General features: G+C 37.0%; 2 protein-coding genes across 6 annotated transcripts in view; both read right to left on the bottom strand.

Annotated features, from left to right (window-relative positions):
* Positions 1–3,570, bottom strand: part of LOC128527639 (chitin synthase chs-2-like) — a 9,783-nt gene extending 6,213 nt beyond the window's left edge. Inside the window, exons 1-10 of the mRNA XM_053500103.1 lie at positions 3,533–3,570; positions 3,100–3,235; positions 2,696–2,884; positions 1,487–2,547; positions 1,281–1,370; positions 1,046–1,204; positions 778–952; positions 578–679; positions 285–426; positions 1–145 (exon numbers count right to left, since the gene is read on the bottom strand). The exon at positions 1–145 is cut by the window's left edge and continues 56 nt beyond it. Of these exons, the coding sequence (XP_053356078.1) occupies positions 1–145; positions 285–426; positions 578–679; positions 778–952; positions 1,046–1,204; positions 1,281–1,370; positions 1,487–2,547; positions 2,696–2,884; positions 3,100–3,235; positions 3,533–3,570 (2,237 nt within the window). The remainder of the gene's footprint in view (positions 146–284; positions 427–577; positions 680–777; positions 953–1,045; positions 1,205–1,280; positions 1,371–1,486; positions 2,548–2,695; positions 2,885–3,099; positions 3,236–3,532) is intronic.
* A 931-nt stretch (positions 3,571–4,501) lies between these two features.
* nr1h4 (nuclear receptor subfamily 1, group H, member 4) lies at positions 4,502–23,214 on the bottom strand. Of its 5 annotated transcripts, none has more exons than XM_053500659.1 (10): positions 23,122–23,214; positions 21,413–21,578; positions 19,601–19,978; positions 18,614–18,754; positions 15,212–15,354; positions 14,842–14,940; positions 14,465–14,564; positions 14,214–14,360; positions 6,310–6,423; positions 4,502–4,970 (listed from the first exon to the last, which is right to left on the bottom strand). In XM_053500659.1, exons 2-10 carry the CDS (start codon positions 21,507–21,509, stop codon positions 4,732–4,734), a joined length of 1,458 nt encoding a protein of 485 aa, XP_053356634.1. In that variant the 5' UTR covers positions 21,510–21,578; positions 23,122–23,214; the 3' UTR covers positions 4,502–4,731. The 5 variants fall into 5 exon arrangements, with proteins under 5 accessions (XP_053356634.1, XP_053356639.1, XP_053356636.1 ...); XM_053500664.1 differs by having other exon boundaries at positions 19,691–19,978; XM_053500661.1 differs by having other exon boundaries at positions 23,126–23,214.
* Positions 23,215–23,491: the final 277 nt, after the last annotated feature.

Raw genomic sequence — 23,491 nt, 5'->3', positions numbered from 1 at the left:
ATGACATTATCATCCATGAGGGCAGCGCCTCTAAAGAGACTAAAGCAACCAGGGCTACAGAGCACACAGCCAAACACATGCTCTGCTGTTTTCTGCAGCCAGTGGCCCACTGCATACTCAAATTTCTGATACCACACCATGGGCCCTTCAGATACATGGTTGAAGGTTAATGAATTAATTATCTTTCATGTACTACTTACAGTAATTGTATAAGCAGGAATCAAGAAATATATACAAGAGGTTTTAACTTCATGACAAAACAAGCAGTAAGCAGCTCACAATACCGGTGCCAGTGGGGTGAATCCGGCCACAGGCAGCGCCCACCTCTGGATAGAGTTTAAGTCTGTCAATGAGTAACATCACGGAGGAGGGCTGGAAATCTGTGTCTCCATCCAGGGCTAAGATGTATGTGTTCTTTTTCTCCTTCTATTTCAGAAATAGGCTGTTTAACAAATCTATTTTTCCTTAAGAATGGTTGTCTAATTTCCATACCGTTGACTTAGATTTATTTGGGTTTTCTTGACTGACTTGTATATGAAGTATTTCTAATTGTCCTTTGCACATGCCAGTTGCTTACCTTTAGGTCTTTTCTCAGTTCATCCACATGCCCTCCTTTCTCAAACATTTTCAAATACTTGCTGTTGAGTCTCCAGCCAAGGAGGTAGTATAAGTACATGATCTGTTTGAACCAGAATGTAGTCACTAGACTTTAATTATCTTTAAGCTAAACAGTGAATTAAATTGTAACCTTGTTACCATCTTTGGGACTTACGGTACCTGGGACCATCTCTTTTTGTGTCGAATCAATTGTTTGTCCTTGAAGTGAACCATCATTATATTGCCTTTAGGAAGTATGTACTCGAGACGACCTCCATAGGGTGTGCTGATAATCTTCTGCGGAGGGAGATGGGGCTTCTTCTTGAATATACATGTGTCATCCTCACTAAAAATTCTAAAACATTGCCAAACATGTACTGGTTTATTTTTACCGCTCATCTCTGTAATTTCCTTAACTGGTAAAAATAGGTCATGTTATAATGCTTACATGTAAACTTCTTTAATCACTTCCACTAGGATCTCAGCATATTCATTTACATGTCGCACTTTGCCATCCTGGACATCTTTAAATGCATCATCAAAGTAAATATGGAATTCGAAGAAAGCGTCGTTGTGGTTGTTCATTTTTGGCCGGAACTTGTCGAGCCTGGTCACAAATTCTTCTCATTAGTGAAAACATATTTATATGTCACACATTCTTATTTACTTTTGACTAAATTTACCTGAACATTGAAATGACCATTTTCATCATTTCATCATATGTCTCATGCCACATTGTAGCACATAAATAAACTGTCACTGGGTTTTGTGATCTAAGGAGAAAACCAGCAATTTTTATGAATGTAAAAAAAAAAAAAAAAATCTGCATTTTACATTCACGTTATGAATACATTTAATCATGTGTTGTGATCAGGATGTTAGTACATACCCTTCGTCCTTCGTTTTCTCCCGGGCCACAAAGCGTGTGTTCAGCAACATGGACTGTTCAAGAAAAGCTCCCTCATACATCTGCTTTACAAAAAGGTCATGAGTTCTCTCAATGCGCTGGATCTTTAGGAACCAGATATATCCGGTGGCAAGCATGAGTCCCAACCACCAGCTAAGGGCACACATGCCAAGAACCACCAGTCCACCAACATTCATCTCTGACACAATACGCCTTGAGGAAAGTGTTCGAGTGATGTCTATCACCAATGAACAAAATGAAAAAATACTGTTGGTCTGGTTATCAAAAGATTTACTTGTAGGCGAAGTGCTAGTTGTCTTAGAGGATGGAGCAAAATGGGCAAATAGATTAATGAACAGCAACAGAACAGACGCTGAGGACAAATACATGGGCACGACAAAACAGCGACGCAGGGCATGCATCTTGCAAGCCACCACTACAAACCAGCGGCACATTGCAGATGAAGCAATCTGGATAATCATCAAACAAAACACGGTCTTGTTCACACTTGGAGGGATCGAGCTTAAGGAACTCCAGTCTGATAAAGGAACACTTACTCCAACTACTGCTGCTGTGACCAGGACTTTTATCACACTGGACAGAATGCAAACAACATTCTGTGAACTGGCTATGTCTTTGGAGATATCTTCCAAAAATGGAAACACACTGCTGTAGTTTTCCCACCAGTTCAAAGAAACAAGAAGGGTTCCAACAATGGCCAGGCACACAGCTCTTTTAACTTGAGAGGAACTTTCTTCTGTCACAAAGTAGCTTATTATAAAGAGAATGTAACCCAGCATAATAAAGATGATGGAAGCTATTGGTCTGAACCACTTTCCATATTCCACTTTGCTAGACTTTGATTGGTATGAATCATTTTCTTTTTTATATCTTGCACAACATTGATCGACTAACTGGAACACTGCTGACAGGATGCTTACACTGTTCAAGATCGTCACATTAGTCACAATGTCAAAATATGGCATGGCCACCACGGTAAGGACGCCTTCTCCAAGTGACACCAAAAACTCAACAAACACCACCTAGAAGACGAAACAAAAAGTTGTTATAGAACTATTTATTGTCACTGAATTAAATTTCTTATTAGTTTGTATGTTGTTAATAAGATAAATGAGATTGAATTCAAGTTAAAGTCATTTATTTTTATGTAGTCCTAATAAATGCACTTACCCACAAGACTGTTTTCTTGGATGGTTTTGTTGCACTTTTAAAAACGAACTTCCATAGACTCTTGAGCAGAAGCAGAATATTTGGTCCAACCAACACACAGCCAATATTCAGCAGAACGCCTGCTTTTTGACTTTCAGGCACAGTTGTACTCATGTTACTTCCAAGTGTTACCAAAATCAGAAATGATGACTACACAAACAGAATGAAAATATAATATTAACAGATTTTCATAAAGGCAACTTTTATTTTTATGCAATAAAGTGTAAAAGTTTTAGACTCCAAAATTAGTAAATTAGTGCAAAAACATTTATTATTTTAGATATCTAATTATTAGATATCTTTATAGCACTGTTTAACATGTGCAAATTACAAATAGACTTTTAGTGGCAGACAATGCTGCTTACCTTGCTCAGTAATGTAAGAGCAAATACCAGTGTACCAACCATACTACAGCAGAACCATTTCATAAACCTAAATCGTTTGGAGGTTTTTTCTTCATTTTGAATAACTGGAACTTCTCTTGATGTGTCCCATGCCTGTCTGTCAGTAATAGTAACATTAATAATAATAACATTAATAATAATAATAACAATAATAATATTAATAAATAATAATAATAATAATAATTATTATTATAATTATAATAATTATAATATGTAATGTATATTGGTTCCAAAAGCAAATAAAAGAATTCAATAAATAATTAATTCAAATTATAAACAATGCTTTTATTTTTATGTTCTGTAAGGCATATAAATAACTGATATTGAGTAGATTGTACATATAAAAAATAAATAAAAAAAAGATTGTAAAGTACTGGATGTAAAACTCAAATACCTGAAGTTTTTTCCTTTCTTCTTCGCTCCCATAGTCATGTTGTTCCACTGTGCTGTGAAAATTATTACTCTTAACTTTAGGAGTTGATTCTAAAATGTTAAAGGAAGACCTCTTCTTGCTGAAACCCTCCTGTGTGTACACATGATCATTTTACTTAAGTCAGTTTGTTATTAAAGTCTTGTCACACCCAAAAGGTTGAGGAAGAGGAAATTTAACTGATCACTTAAATGTGTAAAGCCCCTTTAGAATACAATCAGGTTAATGGAGTGAGTCAGTTGTTGGTTCACCGGAAAACACACATAAAAACCATCCCAGGAAAGCAAGAATAAAATCGTTGCATAATATCTGCAGCAGAGAAGTTCATTTAGAGTTACCAACCTCAGAAATCAGCAATTAACAAACAGCACCTTAGAGTAGAGTCGTTATGAAGGATTTACAGAGCATACACATCTTAATATCAACTTTATTATGTCGAAGGGGTTTATGATGCCTTCAGCATTCAGCATCTTACAATGTAGAAAGAAAAAAAAGCAGGAAAAACCATGAAATGTGTTCTGTTGTGTGCGTGTGTATGTGTGAAAAGAGTGGAGGAAGGGTAACTGTGTAAAACGAGAAGGGGGAGAGGGGTTTCACACACACACACACACACACACACACACACACACACACACACACACACATACAGAAACACGTTGGGATTTATTTTTACTTTTTTAAACGTAAATTGCAGGTTAATTTGTTTTATTTTTACTTTATATTTTGTGTGAATTATTTTTATGTATTTATTTTTCGGGGCTGTGGAACAAATAGTTTGTATTTCCATTATTTTTTGTGGAAAAATTCGATTTGGTTTACGAGTGTTTTGAAATATGAGCCCGCTTCTGGAACAAATTATGCTTGTGGTTCAAGGTTCCACTGTAATAATAAAAAAAAAATGTTAATAACCAACTCAATCAAAATCCACACAAATATGAACAATCATATTTATTTTGCAATTATATCATACATATATTAAGCATTTTAGTGACAGATGACCATACAATATTCATTAAATTCAATATTTTACCAGCCTTTTCACATTCACACTCACACTTAGTTTCTCACATATTAGAGGTGAAAGTTAACTCCCAGGAACTAAAACCATTTATTTGGCAAAAAGTTTTTGAATGTTTTGATTGCTTCCTGCTCTCCTTGCAGGGTCACTGTACATCCCAGATCTCACAAAGCAGTGGGTTAAACTTGTGGTCGTTCACGCGCCATGACTCCAGCATCTCAGCATGGTGGTGATGTAGAGTACGCAGCTCGGTCAATCGACCCAGCAGCTGAGCAAAATGCTGTGGCTCCTGAGGGCGCTTCATCTTGCAGACCTTGCTCAACACCTCTAGCATGGCTTCCTGAAGTTGCTCCACAGCCTGCTGATCCCTAATATATGGCCGGTCTACCAGAAGAGAAGAAAAACAATGTCAGGACTCTCAGAATGTTACATGACATGAATAGGACTGATAATATCAAAATCAAATTTTTCCTTTTTATTTAAGTTTCAGATTGCAACTGTATCAAATGTGGAAAATTTCTAAAACAAGGTTTTTTTTTATACAAAACATAAAAAAATCATATTGAATGCTGTATATTAGCTGGGTATAATTTCACTAGTTCACATTTCTGCATCATTGTAGCATAAGAACTATTTAGGACAGTCGCAGATATCTACTCGATCTAATTCATATAGTCACTTCCTCTCGTTCTCTTATATCATCTGCTTCCATTCGCCTGGTCGCACCTTCTGCCCGTCTCAGTACTATGGGGTTCTCCCCATAGTACTGTAATCTGTGGAACTCCCTCCCACCAGACATCTGTAAATTAGATTCTCTCTCTCTCCTCAAAACCAGACTCAAAATCTATCTATTCACCAAAGCTTATTCTCCTTGAATTCACTGATTTTGTACATTCTTGTTTTTTTCTGTGTTGTTTGGTTGTTTGTATTTCTCATTTGTTTGTTGATTGTTTGTACAGTGTCCTTGAGTGTTATGAAAGGCGCTTATAAATAAAATGTATTATTATTATTATTATTATTATTATATTTCATAGAAAATGAATACATAAGGATCTATGATACCTTAAACTCAACAAGACAAAACACTATAACAATATTCTTTAAACAGGGCACTTACTTACCTAAAATACCCAACTTTATCGTCTATAATGAGGAATAAAAGTTTCTACAGGCAGATTTCTTGGAATCAACCCTGTTCTAGAAATACGCTTATATTACATAAGGTTACTCAATGCTGAACAATAAGGAAAGGAATAAAGGGGGAAAAAGGTTTTGAATATCCTTTCATTTATTATTAACCATTCCAATAAATAGTCTTACAATGTTTAAACTTCCTGAAGGACATGTTGCATTTACGGAACACTTTTCATGTTCTCACAGTGCAGTCAATAATCAGTCATATACTGTATATATATATATATATATATATATATATATATATATATATATATATATATATACTGTATATATATATATATATACTGTATATATATATATATATATATACTGTATATATATATATATACTGTATATATATATATATATATATATATATATATATATATATATACAGTATGAGTATATTTCTCCAGCATTTTTTAGACAGGAAATATCTGGAAAATCATCAACCTGGTGATGACACAAAGTGATTAAAGGAAGAACGAAAAATACATCTCAGCAATTAATGACTGACTAGGATATTTTTTGACAGACATTTACACACCTGGGGAAAGTATAGTAATGGCTGTGAGAAGAGCATGTTCCTCTTGCATCATCTGCAGTTTTCCAATACTTTTATAAAAGTTAAACATGGGTACAATAAACTCCTCAGACATGCCTGTATTGGAAAAAAAAAGCAGCAAGAGAGACAGGTTAATACAGTTAATGATAACAGTGAAACCTGGCTTTATTCCTAATTATTAATTGTTTAACTTGTCCGAAGTTATATTCCTTAAACATGTTAAAGAATCCCAGACCATTTGCAATTTACTTTAAAACAAACAGTAAAAATTATAATAATTTGAATTACATTACAGTTATTTAGGGTTCAAAGGTCAAAATGTCATAGGTTTAGTTGTAGTTTAAGTTCTAATAAACATCAGATGAGTTTTTAGATGTTCAGTTGGGCGTTTCTTAAGAGGTCCTTCCTTAAAGCCCACTGAGCAGTTACTGAGCAGGCCTTAATGTATGACATCAGAAAGTACACACAGACAAGCATATACAGTACACAAGCACACATACACTCAAGCACACACACGCAGTCATGAAAGGATTCTAATCAGCAACCCAAGATCACAGGAAAATAAGGATTTACATATTGGTCTTTCACAAATTGTAATAATCCCATAGGTGGAAAAAGGTCAGAGAAACTATATTAAATCTGTATTGGGACTAATCAACATCTAGTGAAAGCACAACAGACTCTACATTCTACCATATTGTATGATCATTAAAATATAAGCATTGTTTTTCCCATAGTGCTGTGTGAACTGGAGAGATTTATGTGTATAAAAATTGCAGAAGATCAACAGTTTTTAAAATACTTAAATCAGCTCATTTGGCACCAACATCTTTTTATCACTATTATTATTATTATTATTATTATTATTATTATTATTATTATTAATAATAATAATAATATAAATTGTTTGTTTATTTATTTGTTCATTTTCAGTACTGATGTATAATGTAAACAATATCAAAAGCTCTTGACTTGAATTTAAATTATTTTTATGCATTGCTCTACTGGATAATTAGTTTCACTACTGAAATGGCTGGTGAGCGTAGGTTTTTTTTTTTTTTGAGAGCCTCATTAGTATATTTGTGTGCACTTTCAATCACAGAGCAGCTGAGCAAGATAGAAAAGTGAAACAAACAAAAAAAAACATGGCATTTGAGATTTTTTATGATTATTTGTAATATCAAAAACAAAAGGTGTGAGGAGTAAAAACGTTTTTAAACTCAAAAAGGCAAAATAACACATGAGTCCGCCCCGTCAATCTAAGACTGAAGCATGGCATTGAAGGCTCATTGGCCTCTGGATTGAGGATGATGTAGTAGTCTATCCTATTAGCCTCTCTCATGACTGTGGTTTGAAAAGCTGCTCAATCCCCCTCTGTTATCATTGTGGCTTGGAATCTCATCAGTCTCAAGCATGAGTTTGGCTTGGGAGGACGTCTCATCAGCCTCCATCATAAGCATGCCATGGAAGGCTCCTCATCAACTTCAAACTTGGGGTTGATGGGGGAGCCTTCCATGCCAAAGTTTAAACATGGCTTAGTGGTGACTCCATTGCTCTTGACTGGGGAGGGCACACTGTTGCCTCTGGGATGAGGTTGACTTGACAGGTTTCCATGTCAACCTTAAGTTTGATTATGATGCAGGGGGCTTTTTTTTTTTTTTAAAAAAAGAGAACAAGTATGTAGCTCTTAATGAAGCTAGTCCTCCTGAATACAGCTACATACACCAGCCTCAGCTAACTGGTAGAGGAGGAGGTGGAGCAGTTTTTCCTGTTAATAATCTAACTACTGTATCATACAAAAACACGGACACAAATGTAAAGCATTTGAAGTTCCCTATAGTAACATAAAAAGTGTAGCTACTGATATAAGTACAGTACATATATACAAATATAAATAAGCATTTCACTGCATATCGTACTGTGTATGACTGTGTACGTGACAAATAAAATTTTAATTCTGATGTCTGCTCAGTCAATCCCACTAATTACCATTTACAGAATCCTAGGACTGTACTCTGAATTTTTCTGTAAATTAGCAAATTTTCTCTTAAATTTCTGTAGACAAAGTGTTATTGCTGGAGACTTAATATTCATTTTAAGGATCCAGAAGACCCTCTGAGAACAGCATCTATGTCCATGCTGAACTTAGTAGGAGTCAGTGTGTAGGAGGACCCACTCAGCAGGTGACACTTTAGATTTATTATTATCCTTTGAATTAAGTATGAAAAATATAACCACAATTCCACTGTCTGAAGCTATCTCAGATCACTGTCTTGTCTTATTTAAAGAGTGTCATAGTAATAATGTATGCACAACACCGCGCTAGCCTACCCTTTCCACTACCTGACCCGCATGGTCTTTGTTTTACCCATAACCAAACCATAAATAAATAAAGATTAGTTACAGACAAATTACCACCTGACAATCACTTTTTCCGCGGGATATGCAAATTCACCTATCTGGCAATACTTTGGCTTGAGACCGAATGAAAGAGAACAGCCACGAGATACTGGTCTGAAGTGGTGTGTAGGATTTGCGGTACAGATAGCCGAAGTACCTGAGCGAACTGCTAGTGTCTTATGATCCGCCACGCCTACTTTGATCAAAGGATGCAGGCTGCTTGTCAGTACCGAATATTATGAAAACTACAGCAGGGGGCAGAGCTTTTTCTTACAAAGCCCCAAAATTATGTAATAGTCTTCCTATTAATGTTCGGGACTCAAACACAGTCTCACTGTTAAAGTCTAGGCTGAAAACCTATTTATTTAGCCAAGCATTTTTGTAAATAGATTTGCCTTAGGTAAAGGAGCAGATCTGGGGGACTCATGGACGTAGAGTATTATGGTGAACTGGTATGTTTGGATGCTGTCTTCCTCACTCTCATTGATCACTCAGGTTTGTTGACAGTGAGGTGATTGGTCGCTTTACATCTCAGGTAGCCCTCATGTCTGTTTTTCCTTCTGGCTCTCCCTTTTAGTTATGCTGTTATAGTTAGTCCTGCTGGAGTCCCTGTTTGCACTCTGCACTAAATATACATTCAGCTTATAAATTGTGTGACAGTGACCATACCTAACTGCCATCTCTCCTTCTCTTCTGCTCTCTCCTCTTTTCCTCTCTATCCCTCTCTCTCTCTTTCCCTCTATACCTGTGTCTCGGTCGAGCTATACATGTCGCTCCTGAGCTGTCAGTGATGCAGACCCCCTCTGCCCTCTGGACCTGTCTGACTTGTCCTGGTGTCCCACTTCTGGCTGAAGATCTCGCCGCTTGGATGCTCTGTGTGGTCTGCCTGGGATACGTGTGGTGACTGGGGACGGTTCCACTTTTCCACGAAGACGGGCCTGGCCTCGGCTTAGGCTGACAGCTGTTCGCTGAGGAATCATGACTGCAGTTGCTCGATAGTTCAGGACTGGATTTTTTCCTACAGTCTTTCTGAGCCTCCAATACCAAACTAAACTCCATATTAACTTTAACACATTTCCTGTTACACTGATCTTCCAGTCTTACACAGTATGAATGCAGATCAATCCCTGCTATCCGTTTTCACCCAATTGAGGATGGGTTCCCTGTTGTGTCTAGTTCCTCTCAAGGTTTCTTCCTAATGCCATCTCAGAGAGTTTTTCCTTGCCACTGTTACCATCGTCCTCGGCTTGCTCATCAGGGACAATCTTATCCTTTTGATTCATACACGTTCACATTTCATACAAACTTAAATAATTCTTTTGATTGTGTAAAGCTGCTTTGCGACAATGTCAATTGAAAATTTTTTTTCAATTTGTCAATTACAAATAAAATTTTACTGAATTGAATTGAACCCTTTCCAGACTAATACATTTCAGTGAATTTGTTTCTTAACAGTTCTTGAATTTCTTTGGATCTCTTTTAGACTCTTTTAGTGTGGTTTACTTTGTCAGACAGATCCTATTTAATTTTTACTGATTTCTTGATTCAACAGGTCTGACAGTAATCAGCCATGGGTGTGTCAAGTAAAATTTAGCTCAGCTTTCTAAAAATCATGGTTCATTCATGATTTAGCAAGAGGGTATTTTTATATACAGTAGGGACTGGCAGATATGGACAGCCTTTTCCCCTTAATAAATGAAATCATCATTTAAACACTGCATTTTGTATTTATTCGTAACATGTTTCATTTGTTTAATTGTGACAAATATGCTAAAAAAAAGCTTTTTGCTCCTTTGGCATGCTTGACTAAGAATCATAGTCAGTAAACAGTGTCCAGCAACCTATCATAACAAGATCAGGCAAGAGCACAGATCATATACGTTGTGCATAACAATAAAACATAAGGACTTAAATACACAAACTACTTCGACTACTCTGAAATTTAACAACAATATTAGAGGTATTTTATAGTAAAAACGTAAATTTAAAAACCACCAAATGATGGATTAATTTAAACTAAAATGTATTCATTAAGTAGTCTCAAGCCAGTGTAAGTGTGTGCAGTGAGTAGCAGTAGTAAGGAGATTAAGAACACTAGGGGGCAGTGTAGCCTATCATATATAAAACAGCCATAACAGAAGTGATTGTCTCCTTAATACTCACAAAATTTGTTTATTCCAGCTACTTTTCAGAAATAAAAAATGTGGCTGTGCCTAATGATTGCTTCACGGCTTTTCTAATGACTCTCTTACATTTCACCCTAGCAAAATAATTCACACGCAATTATTATGCATACAGAAATATGTACTAACGTACTGAATTTTTTAATTTCAATCCAATGTCCGTTGAAGACAATTATTATTAAATCAATAAGACCATTGAAACAAGCTTTGTCCCCAACACTCGGCTGGGCCTGACTGAATCTGCTGTTCATCTGTGCAGCTGCATGTGTTTCCACATTCAGTGGCATTCTCAGAAACCCATCTATTTGGAGCTTGTTTTGAAGGGCCTGCATGCTTTGTGTGAGGTCTTTGTCTTTATCGTTATCATTGGTATAATTATTATTCTTTGTTGGGTATGAGAGCTGAGAGCTCTATTTTGATGTAAAGCATTCAGTGTGAAGAGCCAGGAGATGATCTCCCTTTTGAATCAGCCAATGAGGGAAAACCCTCAGTGAAAGGTCATTAAATTCTGTGAGGTGAAATTCAACTAATTTTAACTCCTTGGGAGAACTGGTGATGTTGTAAAAATGAAATAATTAGGTATAAGTGTCTATTATCAAGTCTTATATAAGGGCTGACCTTATGTGTTCGTGACAAATAAAAATTTGAATTTAATTTGAATTTGAACCTTGTTGAAATTGTACACTAATAGACCAGGATGCTCATGTATATGTTAGAGAGAGAGAGAGAGCAGTCGTTTTTCTTTTTTTTTTTACTCAGTGAGATGCAATTACCAGATGCTAAATTCTTTCAGATATTCATTCAAACCTTTCAGATTGAGGGATAACATTTATCCAAAGAGAAAGATGGAGAAAAAGACTTTGCATACACAGGCACATTAAAGACCCCTCAAACCAGAGAAATGTCAGGAGCGCAAAGAGGCAGAGAAAGTGACAATAGAGCTCTCGATGTTTAGATAAAGAACAATGGCCTCTTTAGAAGGAGGCTTTCTATTTCTCTTTGGATGGCCTTTGGTGTGAATATTTCTGAGCTCTTACAGAGGGTGAAAATGACAGTTTCTTCTGCACTTCATTCACTATATAGTAAAATCAGTAGCACCAAGATGACACCACTCCATCACCCACTACGTGGCTGACAAAATTAACTGATTTGAAAAAGCATTTCTTTGCACTCTTGAAACCATTTTCCAAGATCCCTACACCTATGTATACTGTATATGGAGTCAGTTGCCCTCAATTATCGATTGCACATTCTTAGTAAAGTAAGGCAAGTTTCCGTACCAAATATGTTAACAAATCATTAGTCCATATAAAGGCTTAGTGGTTTGCACTGTCACCTCACACCTCCAGGGCTGGTGGGGGGCTCAAATCTTGCATGTTCTACCAGTGCTTGGTAGGTTTTCTCCTGGTACTCCGTTTTCCTCCCACAGTCCAAAGACATGTGGTGCAGGCTAACTGGCATTTCCAAATTGCCCATAGTGTGTGACTGGGTGTGTAAGTGTGTGCCATGTGCTCTAAGACCCTGGGATAGGTTCTGGGCCCCCAACATAAGATTAGTGGTATAGATAATAGATTTATGGATAGTTCATATTAAGAAATTAAGCTTTTAAAGTGTAATCAATTTACAATAATCTCCATTACATATATATAATACATCTATTCTGTGCATGGTTCCTGTAAGTAAAGTTGTGACATTCAACTTTATCAGAACAGACAAGTTTTTTTTCATGCCATTTATCACACAATAGATGTGTAAAAAAATTCTACAGTAAAAAAAAGTTTAGGTCAGCACACCACTGTCTCTTTGGAACTTTATATGTGGTAATATGAACCAGTGGACCTACATTGACCTACAGCTAATTTCTGGAAGACTAGATGGTTCACATAATAGTATAACTGAACTACTTAAAGTGCCTTGCAAAAGTATCCATACCTCTTAAACTTTTTTTACATTTTGTCATGTTAAAGCCACAAACGTAAACGTATTTTATTAGGATTTGTGATTGACCAACATAAAGTGGTACATAATTGTAAAGTGGAAGGCAAATGATAAATGGTTTAATACAGCTGTTTTGTGAAGCCCACAGAGGTTTTAGAACATTATTGAACAAACAGCATTATGAAGGAACACAACAAACAGGTCAGTTTAAAGTAGGGTTAGGCTATAAAGAAACCATGCTTTGAACATCTCACGGAGCACTGTTCATTCCATCATCCAAAAATGGAAAAAGTATGGCACAACTGCAAACCTACCAAGACATGCCTGTTCACCTAAACTGACAGGCCGGGCAAAAAGAGCAAGCACACAGGCGGCCCATGGTACCTCTGTAGGAGCTACAGAGATCCAGGTGGAAGAATCTGTCCACAGGACAACTATTAGGCGTAAATCTGGCCTTTATGGAGGAGCATCAAGAAGAAAACCATTGTTAAAAGAAAGCCATAAAAAGTCCCGCTTGCAGTTTGTGACAAGCCATGTGGAGGACAGCAAATATGTAGAAGAAGGTGCCCTGGTCAGATGAGACCAAAATGAAAGTTTTGCCCTGAATACAAAATTACATGGACATTACCCTGAACACACCATCCCCACTGTGTAACATGGAGGTGGCAGCAACATGTTGGGGTCATGCTTTTTGTCAAAAGACCAGTAACAGGACTTGAGGCAGAGGTTCACCTTCCAGCAGGACAACAAGTCTAAACATACGTTTGGCCCAAACTACAATGGAATGGTTTAGATCAAAGCATATTCATGTGTTAGAATGGCCAAGTCAAAGTCCAGACCTACAGTAAATCCAATTATTTAATAGACTATCCAACAAGAATTTGTGGCAAGACTTGAAAATTGCTGTTCATAAACGCTGTATATCCAATCTGACTGATCTTGAGCTACTTTGCAAAAAACTCGCTGCTGTAATAAAGGTGAAAAGTGGTTCTACAAAGTATTACTCAGTAAAACTTTTAAAAACCAATTATTAATTTTTTTTCCACTTGATAATTATGTGCCACTTTGCATTGGTCTATCACATACAATCCCAATAAAATACATTTAAATTTGTTTAAAATAATTACTTTTGCAAGGCACCGTAGTCTTTGAAATATCTTTTCCAGATATGACTGAATAAGTAGTTGAAAATTTATAATAATTACTAAAAATGTCACCACTTGACAATTCATGACTAGTTACTTAGTGGTTCTTCAGACTCAGACTTTATAAAAAAAACTACCAAGCCATTATTATATTAATACATACTGAGTAATTAATCAAGAAAAGCCTAACATTTAGATTTGCAATATAACGGGAACCTACCACTCTTTCTTATTCGTTCCTCCAGCACATCTGTGTGTCCTTGAGGCATCTTTTTGGTAAAGGCCTGGGCTGAACGCAAGAACATGGCTTCAACTGCTGAACCCTTTAGAAGAGCGATTTGGTCTTCATGGTCCAGAGACTGGAACCCTGTACAAAGATAATCAAGAGGCTACTACAAAAACTGTCAACTGAACTTGATAAAACCAAAAGATATTGATTTGTTCGTTGACATTCTTAAAAAGTATTCTGACCTGGGATGTTTTTAGTGAACTCGACCAGAACCTGAACCTGGCTTGTTGCCATCTCGGTCAAAAGCAGGAAGTTCTCCTCTGTACTGAACTGTTCTTGAAGCTGTAAAAAGTTGGACACTTAAGCAAAGTACTACTGTAGATGTTTTATGGCAGTAAGAGCTGTTAGCAGGGCTTATATAACCATACTGAAACTGTGGCTAAACATTTACTGAGCATAGGATAGGCTCTGTACTAATTTACTGACTTTAGCAGTAGCAGAGGTTAAAGTCTTAAATTAATACATTCAATAAATGTGAAAAGAATGAAGCTTATAGGTGTTAAATATATTAACAAAGTATATGAAAATTAAATACAAATATAGCTGCTTAGAATAGTACCAGTTTCTTGGCCATATCAGGAGGAATGCGATGTTTGTTGTATGCATCAAGAATATAATTTAGTAAAGCCTGTTGATCTTGACTTAGTTCCACTTTTTCCTAGACAAAAAGAGATTTATTATATCATCATGTAATTCATATCAGTAGTGTACCACATGGTTTAAATCTACCAGAGGAATTTTTTCCGAAGATTGACATTGCTACCAGAAATGAGTGAATAAACTGAATTTAAACGTGTGAGAATGTGAATATGTAAATACCCTTAAATCACATTCACATAAAAAAAAAAAAATTTCAGCTCAAGTCATGCGCCGTTGGGTATAAACTCTAAATTATAAAGTGTACAGGAATTTTTGTATTGTGCACTCACTTTTATGGCTTTTGTTGTGGACGTGACCTGCTTAGCATCACCACTGTCTCCCATCTCTGCATCGTCTCCTGTACCATCTTCCGACGAGGTCTTGGGGGTTTTCCTGAGCCTTTTGGACTTGCACTGAATTTCTGTTAGCAAACCTGGTTACAACAAACCCATCAAAACAGAATGTAGAATGAGAACACAATGACAACAGTTCCTTGTGTTTCCTCATTTATATGTTCAATGTGTAACTAGCAACTAGCTCATCTTTGTCACTCTTGTAAATAAAACAATTAAATGAAGCCAACACATCAAATCACAAGGATAAAATGAGGGGTTGCTATCATTATTTTACAGCAAAGGGGTGGACTATAGTTGTCTAAGGAAGCTAAAGATCTTCTGGCTAGCTTAGCTAGGGCAGTTAGCTAATGCTAGTGAGCTACAGTAAGTAGCCTACATTTAGCATACACAGCTCACAATGTTTTGTAGATTCTTTAATTATGGAGGCAAAACCACCATGCATGGCCAAACCTGTAAAATTAATAAGAACTCTTTGGTGAAAGCAAAAACAAAGCTAAGTATTTGTTTTGTTAGCTTATTTTGTTTAAATCCTTTGTGCTGGGATTAGGGAGGTACAGTACATTTTGACAAATTTGGATATTTCAGTACGCTGCATGAGTTAATGAGCATACAGACTGTGGATATTAATAGCTCTTTTTTTTTTTTTTTTTTTTTTTAAATATATATATAACATTAAATACTGCAAAGTATGGCAGGCTCAGGGAAGTACTGTATGCTGTGCAAATAAGCCCAAAGATGCAGCTCATACAGTATTTTCTCATATTGTTGTTATAATGTGAAGCTAACATGTTAATATGGGGATACAGTATCTTATAAAGCTCAGTATCCCCACTGATCCAGGTCCCACTGAAACAATGAAATAAGAGTGCTGTAAACAGCTTAATGTGACAAAATTCAGCAATCTTAAAGTTTTTTTCTATTTCATTAAGGGTGTCTGGGACATGCTGAGGCAAAACTACCTACCAGAGAAGAAAACTACCTACCGGTTATTTACTTTATAAAACTGCACAACAGTGTATTTAAGAACATTAATCCAATTTTCCTGTGAAGCGTTGGTAATGCCAAATATATATGTCTTTCATTATTTTATTTTTTCTTAAAAAAGGTTTTATAAAAAAAATTATTTAAAATTCATTATTATAAAAAATTTATAATAATTCTTGCATTCATTTTTCATGGGAACTCAGGACATATTCTGAATGGGGTGCCAGCCAATTGCAGGGGTTCTATTCACTACATACACTCACATCAGCCTACAATGCAAGCCTTTGGGCCATGGAAGAAAGCCGGGGGACATGGAGGAAACCAACAAAGCATGGAGAGAGCATGCAAACTTCTGATACAAAATCTAAATTCTCAACCCTGAAGGTATGAGGCAACAGTCCTATGAGGCATGAGACAGCTGTTCTTCTGGATGTTTTGAAAATATATATATTTTTTTTACATTTTTTTCCCACTATATAGTATAGTGGGAAAAAAATAAAGAATGTAAAAAAAAAATCTTTTCAAAACATCCAGAAGAACAGCTGTGTATATATATATATATATATATATATATATATATATATATATATATATATATATATATATATATATATGCTAGATTAAAGCATGCAACATGGTGAAAAGCTCATATGTGATTTCTCATGATTGAGTCCTGAAATATGGCCGTCCCATGACTAAAGAAAAAATTATGGGAATACCTGGTCTTTCAGTACATTCAGGCCATCAGCTCACTTCTTATTGTTCCCACATAACATTGGTGAGCCTAGACCTGACCAAATGACATAATCCCAGATCATAATACTGCCACTGGAAGTTTGTACACGTGACCCTTTTTTATTGCTACAAAGGCCAATATTTGTACTTCCAAGAAAACCTGGAGCTTTTTTCTGATTAGCTTCACTAATAATTAATGGTTTCTTGTCCATAAAACCTATGAGTTCTTGTTACATTTTGCAAGAAAATGCTGTTACCACAATGTTAAACATGCAAGTTGGAACTTCACCAAATGTTTAAGTAATCACTACTCACAGTTTTTTCCAACCACATGTTTTTATAGCTTGACACACTTTTGCTTGACAATTCCGTCATTTTTCTGCTCCTTTTTTTGAACAGGCACTGTTCAAGGTACATGAGTGACCTTTCAGGAACAGCCCCCTAAGTGAATAGGAATACTCTGGGACAGACTTTGGACACTTTCCAGGCCAGATTAGCGACTTTTTGACTGGACACGCAGCAGGAACAGGCCGAACGGTGAATGCCTGGTGTCTGCAATATTTATATACAAGTTAATGTACTATTCATGAGCAACAGTAGCTGAGTACAGCCTGCTCTTCACTTTACCTGACAGCTCCATGCACTGTAGTGTGCCTAATTATTCTTCATCACTGGGGAGCCCTGAAGAATGCATTCATCAAACCTATCCTTCATGGCAGCTGTTCTTTTATTTCATTAAAACTCAGCAGTCAGAGACATTCTCAGTTAGGCTCCCCAACGTCAAAGACTCAAAGGTGATTTTATACTTCCATTTACAGTTTTACACTTAGGTGTTAAAGGGTATTATGGATAGTTACAGTATGGTTTTATACTGAGGTTCTCTATAAAATAAGTTCCACTTAAAACCTCCTCTGACAGAAAAGCACTCCTCTATTATTATAAAATAATAGAGACCAATTTATAAAATAATAGTAATAAACCAACAAAGTTCTAGGTTTAACCTTACTTAATGGAGCATGCATATTCGATAAGTGCTTTGCTATTGTGTGGCAGTACAGAGGTACAACACACAGACAATGTTAAGGACTTGCAACCAAGAGCCCAACAGTGGCACCATGGCATCTCTGATGTTTACCATCTACAGTATAAAGAGTTTTTTTTATGTGTTCCTCATATTATGGATTCTATATAGGGTTTTCTGGTTTCCCTCCCTCCATACAGTTAGTGGATTGTATGTTTTCACAAATTCTGTAAATAAGCCTTCTTTTTATATTTTTGAACCCTATGATCATACTTTTCAGGCCTGTCAAACTTTCTGACTCTCACTTGAAGTATATTAGCTCCTGGTTCTGTAATAAACACTATCTGTTTGATCTCAGCCAGTGTCCATAGTCTGACAGTCAGTTAGTGATATGGCGGTGTAATATAATGTTATGAGTTAGAAGTGAGAAGTTGGGGTACACAGTAGCTGAAGGTCTTTATAAAAACATCTACAAAAACTTTTAAAACTCAAAAAGTTAGTACAAAAACATTAGTACAAATCCCTCTTATAATTACTAGTGGATATGTGTTCGTCATGGGAGAAGTTGTTGACCTTGATGAATTTATTGTACTCACATTCTGCAAGCATTCCCATCTCTTTGCACTTCCGTAGTCGGCATTCTTGGCACTTTCTGCGCATGTACATGTCCATCTCACAGTTTCCTCCACTTTTACACTTATATACTGCATTCTTAGTTATGCTTCTTCTGAAAAACCCTGCAAGAATGCAATATATGTCATCATTAAACAATTGGTGTACGCAAGCTTTTGGTGCAAATTGCAATCTATAAAAATTTTAATGAAACATATTTTTTTGGTTTGTAATATGAGACTATATCTAGAGATAACAAATAAACATCGCATCTATTTGACCTTGATAATGCTTCTTTAAATGATTAGTGTATTTCAGTGTAAGTTACACACGATGCTGTAACATAGTACTGCTCCATGCCTAGTTCCAGGCATCAGACCTCTGCAGTCCAGTGCTTCTTGGACAAGTAATTACACATTCTAGCATGAGCTGATGAACACAATGACACACATTAACATTGCATGGACGCACAAGGGTCCAATTGCTTGCGTCATTATTCAGCAGAAAGCTGAGAGGGAACCAAATCTAGACTGGGCGTGAGGGAGCATCAAGCTTCTGGGACTTGGAGAGTACAGCCCAGCGGCTGCCCTTTGGGCATTGTCCATGCACAGGTGGAATTACACTGGCAGTCATTCAGCCAAAGCTTTTTCAAAGAGCTATAATTGGATCATGGGGTTTCAAGTCATGTACTGCGTCAGAGTTATAGGGGCTGGGTTACTGTCTCAAATGTGCTGCGAAGATGTACTACGATTATGCATTTAGTACAAGTGAGGAATTCAGAGGAACTTGAACTGGTTGCTGACATAGACTTTTGGCATGAGACTGCTAAAAGTAAATCTAAAGATAATACAGTGGAGTGACTGAAATGCAAAATGTATACATCCACAAATTCCAGTGGGCGGATGGAGTACTGCAACATTTATTATGCCATAAGCTCATCTCAAACCAACATAGCAATCTCTGTTCTTCACCTTTACATCCTTCACACGTGAGGGCATTATAGTGGTACCCTGAGGCTTTGTCCCCACACACCACACAAAGTTCTTCTCCTTTGAACCTGCCTGAATGGGCAGGATGTCTGGGTCTCTTGTACACAGTGGGAACAACAGGGGTTGGCTCCTCTAGCTCCGTCTCAAAGCTTCCTTCCAGTTGGCCTTTCCTCAGTTCCAGCATGGAAGATGGAGAGCACCACTCCTCTGTGCTGTACTGGGGATAGTAGTGCTGATTGGAGTAGTACGATGGCGAGGGCATGGATTGCTCCATTGTGGAGTACTGCATGCCTGGATAGCTGCCGAAAGACAAGACCTCCTGGTCCTGAAGCAGAGGGCTGCTCTGCTCTGCCAGAATATCTGAAAGAGGAGGAGACGGTTGCGGGTTGTCAGTTTACACATGCCGTCGAACTACAAAGCTCAAGTTAACAGCTGCAGGATGGGCACACAGTGTTCATGTACCCTATACCAAAGCAGTAATTGGCAAAACTACAACAAATAGTAGTACTGTTACCTGACTGTTTAGCAGCACAAGCACCACAGTAGAGTTTTAAAAACTTTTTTTTTTGCAAAATAAATGGAAATGGTTTGCTTGATACAAAATAAGTCATAAAAAAGATACAAATACACGTAATTCCTTAACCTTTTATGATTGTATTGGGTCGAATATATTTTTACAAATTTTCTTTCATTAGAGCATTTTGTAAAGAATTTTAATCAGGAAATAGCTTTAGATATGATGTTAACATTTTGCCGCACTTTCTAAACTCTGAATTTTAAAGATAGCACAAAAGCATAATTTACACTGCTTACCCATTACACTGAAATTACACTTTTATTACGTTTGAAATGTTCCATTCACTCTTTCTGACTCCACACAAGATATTATGTACCAACCTGAAGTCCTTTCCTGCCCCATGAACATTTCAGAAGAACCCAGTGTGGGCACCAATCATCTGCCTCTGGGCCAAAACATGACCAACAGAGAACATTTTCAATTCATCAAAGTAACTCCTTCTTTTTCACTGCTGGAAAAGAGCTCTCCTTTCATAAAACCCAGCCACTTTAGGATGACTTAAATCTTGGCTCGATAGTGCCAAGGGGAACAAAGGTTGACATGGTTGCTTATTAACCTGATGGTCTCATTTCTCCAGAATATCTATTACGTGTAGCTGGATCGTAAAAAGCAAAGACACTTTTACACATGATTTTTTTAGACACACTGCATACTGAAATATTGGAAGAGTAGCAAAGAAAAAATATTTTTTTTTTCGTAATTTAGTATGTTGTGTCTTGGATTTAAGGCGGCACGGTAGTGTAGTGGTTAGCACTGTCGCCTTGCACCTCCAGGGTCTGGGTTGGATTCCCGGCCAGGCTCGATTCCCGTCTCTGTGAGTATGGAGTTTGCATGTTCTCCCTGTGCTTGGTGGGTTTCCTCCGGGTACTCCGGTTTCCTCCCACAGTCCAAAGACATGTAGGTTAGGTTGATTGACGTTCCCAAATTACCCGTAGTCTGTGAATGGGTGTTTGTGTATGTGTGTGCCCTGCAATGGATTGGCACCCTGTTTAGGGTATATCCCGCCTCGTGCCCTAAGTCTCCTGGGATAGACCCCAGGCCCCCTGTGACCCTGAATACAGGATAAAGCGGTATAGAAGATGAGTGAGTGAGTGAGTGAGTGAGTAAGTGTCTTTCATTTTGCACAACAGTTTTATTAATAAAATGATGAAAGTTTATGATTTTCATCATTATTGTTTATTGTTAGAGCATGTTGGAGAGAGTTTGGATGTTCTTACCGAAGAAATGGGATCCGTCGGGCAGGGAGAAGCCATCACTTGGTGGCATCTGCAGAGGTCCCACAACATTGACATCAGGGCCTACCCAATCATTCATCCAGACGCCTGTGTGTGGCACTAGGGCCAAAATTTGTCTGATTCAAAACAGAAATAATGGGGATAAACCCTAAAGTGAAAAAAAATAATAATAATTAAGATCAGTGCACAATAATATAAGTACATTCACATCCATACATTTTGCAACAAAGATACGTTTTTTTGACATTTGGCTTCTACTGTATATACCACCACAAAGAATTAAAAATGAAACACTTAGGATGCATGCAAAGTCAAGACTCTCAGCTTTGACAAGTGGTTTGACAAAGGTGTTGCAATAACCATTTAGCGATATGATGTGATGTGATACAATAGTGATTAGCACTGTTGCCTTGCACCTCCAGAGTTCGGGTTCAATTCCTGGCTCGGGTCTGTGTGCATGCATGATCTCCCTGAGTTTTGTCGGTTTCCTCCAGGTATTCCAGTTTCCTCCCACAGTCTAAAGACATGCATAACAGGCTAATTGGCATTCCCAAATTGCCCGTAGTGTATGAATTTTTTATGAAAGTGTGTGTGTGTGTGCCCTATGATGGATTGGCACCCTGTCCAGGGTGTACCCTGCCTTGTGCCCTAAGTCTCCAGTCTCCTGGGATCGGCCCTTTTTTCTCATATTCACCTATGCCTGATAAAGTGGTGTAGACAATGAGTGAGTGAGGAAATTATTTAGGTTTCCAGGGTTTAGTAAGCTGAAGCCTATCACACAAGATTTAAAGTAGGGTACACCCTGGATGGGGTGCCAATCCAATCGAACCCCTGAGGTGAGAAGCTACAGTGCTAACATTTCTATTTTATTCTATTCTATTCTAGTCTATTCTACAGTACTAATATTGCTGGATGTCATAAAGTTCATTAAAGTACACAAAGGTTTTATTAAGTCTGGTGTCTACCTCAGCACAAAAATGGCTATAATTAGAGAGAAAAATTTGTGAACTTCTGTGGCAAATTTCGCTACATGATCTTTAGGAGTAAATCAAGCAGGCATGGACTGAGCAAGTGACACCAAAGTACTGCAGATGTCTTTCTGAACAAATGACTCCATACTAAAAATTCATTGTTGTATAGCGATGTCATTACTTAAAAGAATTAATTATTTCTATCCTGATTGTCCAATTATTTAAACAATTTTGGAATGTCATTAAAATAATTATTTCAGTTTTGTCTCCACACCTTTGGACATCTCTGTAGTTAATGTCAGTAGCTATGCTGTTTAAGACAAAGGAACATCGAAAACCTTGAAAGTCTTTCAATCCAGCTTTTACAAAAATATTTGAGTCTGTACTATAACTACCATGTCATACTGCCTACACATTTGTGATAATGCTCATTTGTGTCTAAGTCAGAATAGTGCAAAGTCACTGAATGTCTTTACATTTTTTTAAGCAATGAGATCTCAAGGTTAATAAATACTAATGTTAATGTAAAGGTTAATAAAAAAATTATTTCTCTTTCTATATTTTTCTTTCTCGTTCTATAATACAAAAACATTTCATTCTTCACAAGATTATAACATTATTATTCCTTTAGGTCTGTAACACTGCCTTTTCTTATGCCACTGTACAAATGCATTTTTCATTATTTATTTTTTTGTGATAATTAAAATGTTCTTTTCTTACCTACTTTTTATTCTTTGGGTTGATTTCTGCTTCCAGTCTGCCTCACATAATATATGGTCCTTCAGAACTCTAACAAATACTTGGAATCATCAGTGTTGGACAAATAGCTGCTTGTGGTGGGAGCCTGGGCCGGACAGATCAGGTCATGGGGAAAGGGGACAGTAGTTATTAATTAAACTCTCTTTCCATTAGGGCTAATAATCCTCCCACTACCCTCTCACCAAGCTTTTCCCATCATCCCCCAAACTTTGGCTGACAGCCCCACAAATACAACAGTACCATTACCTCCCTAGATATCAGTCCAGCATAAACTACTCCCAAACAGAGACCCCACACACACACACACACACACACACAAATATGATTACAA

This window comes from Clarias gariepinus, chromosome 7, assembly GCF_024256425.1.
Source record: "Clarias gariepinus isolate MV-2021 ecotype Netherlands chromosome 7, CGAR_prim_01v2, whole genome shotgun sequence".
Lineage (NCBI taxonomy): Eukaryota > Metazoa > Chordata > Actinopteri > Siluriformes > Clariidae > Clarias > Clarias gariepinus.
Note: the sequence above shows the minus strand (reverse complement) of the source record. Positions and strands in the feature narration are given on the sequence as shown.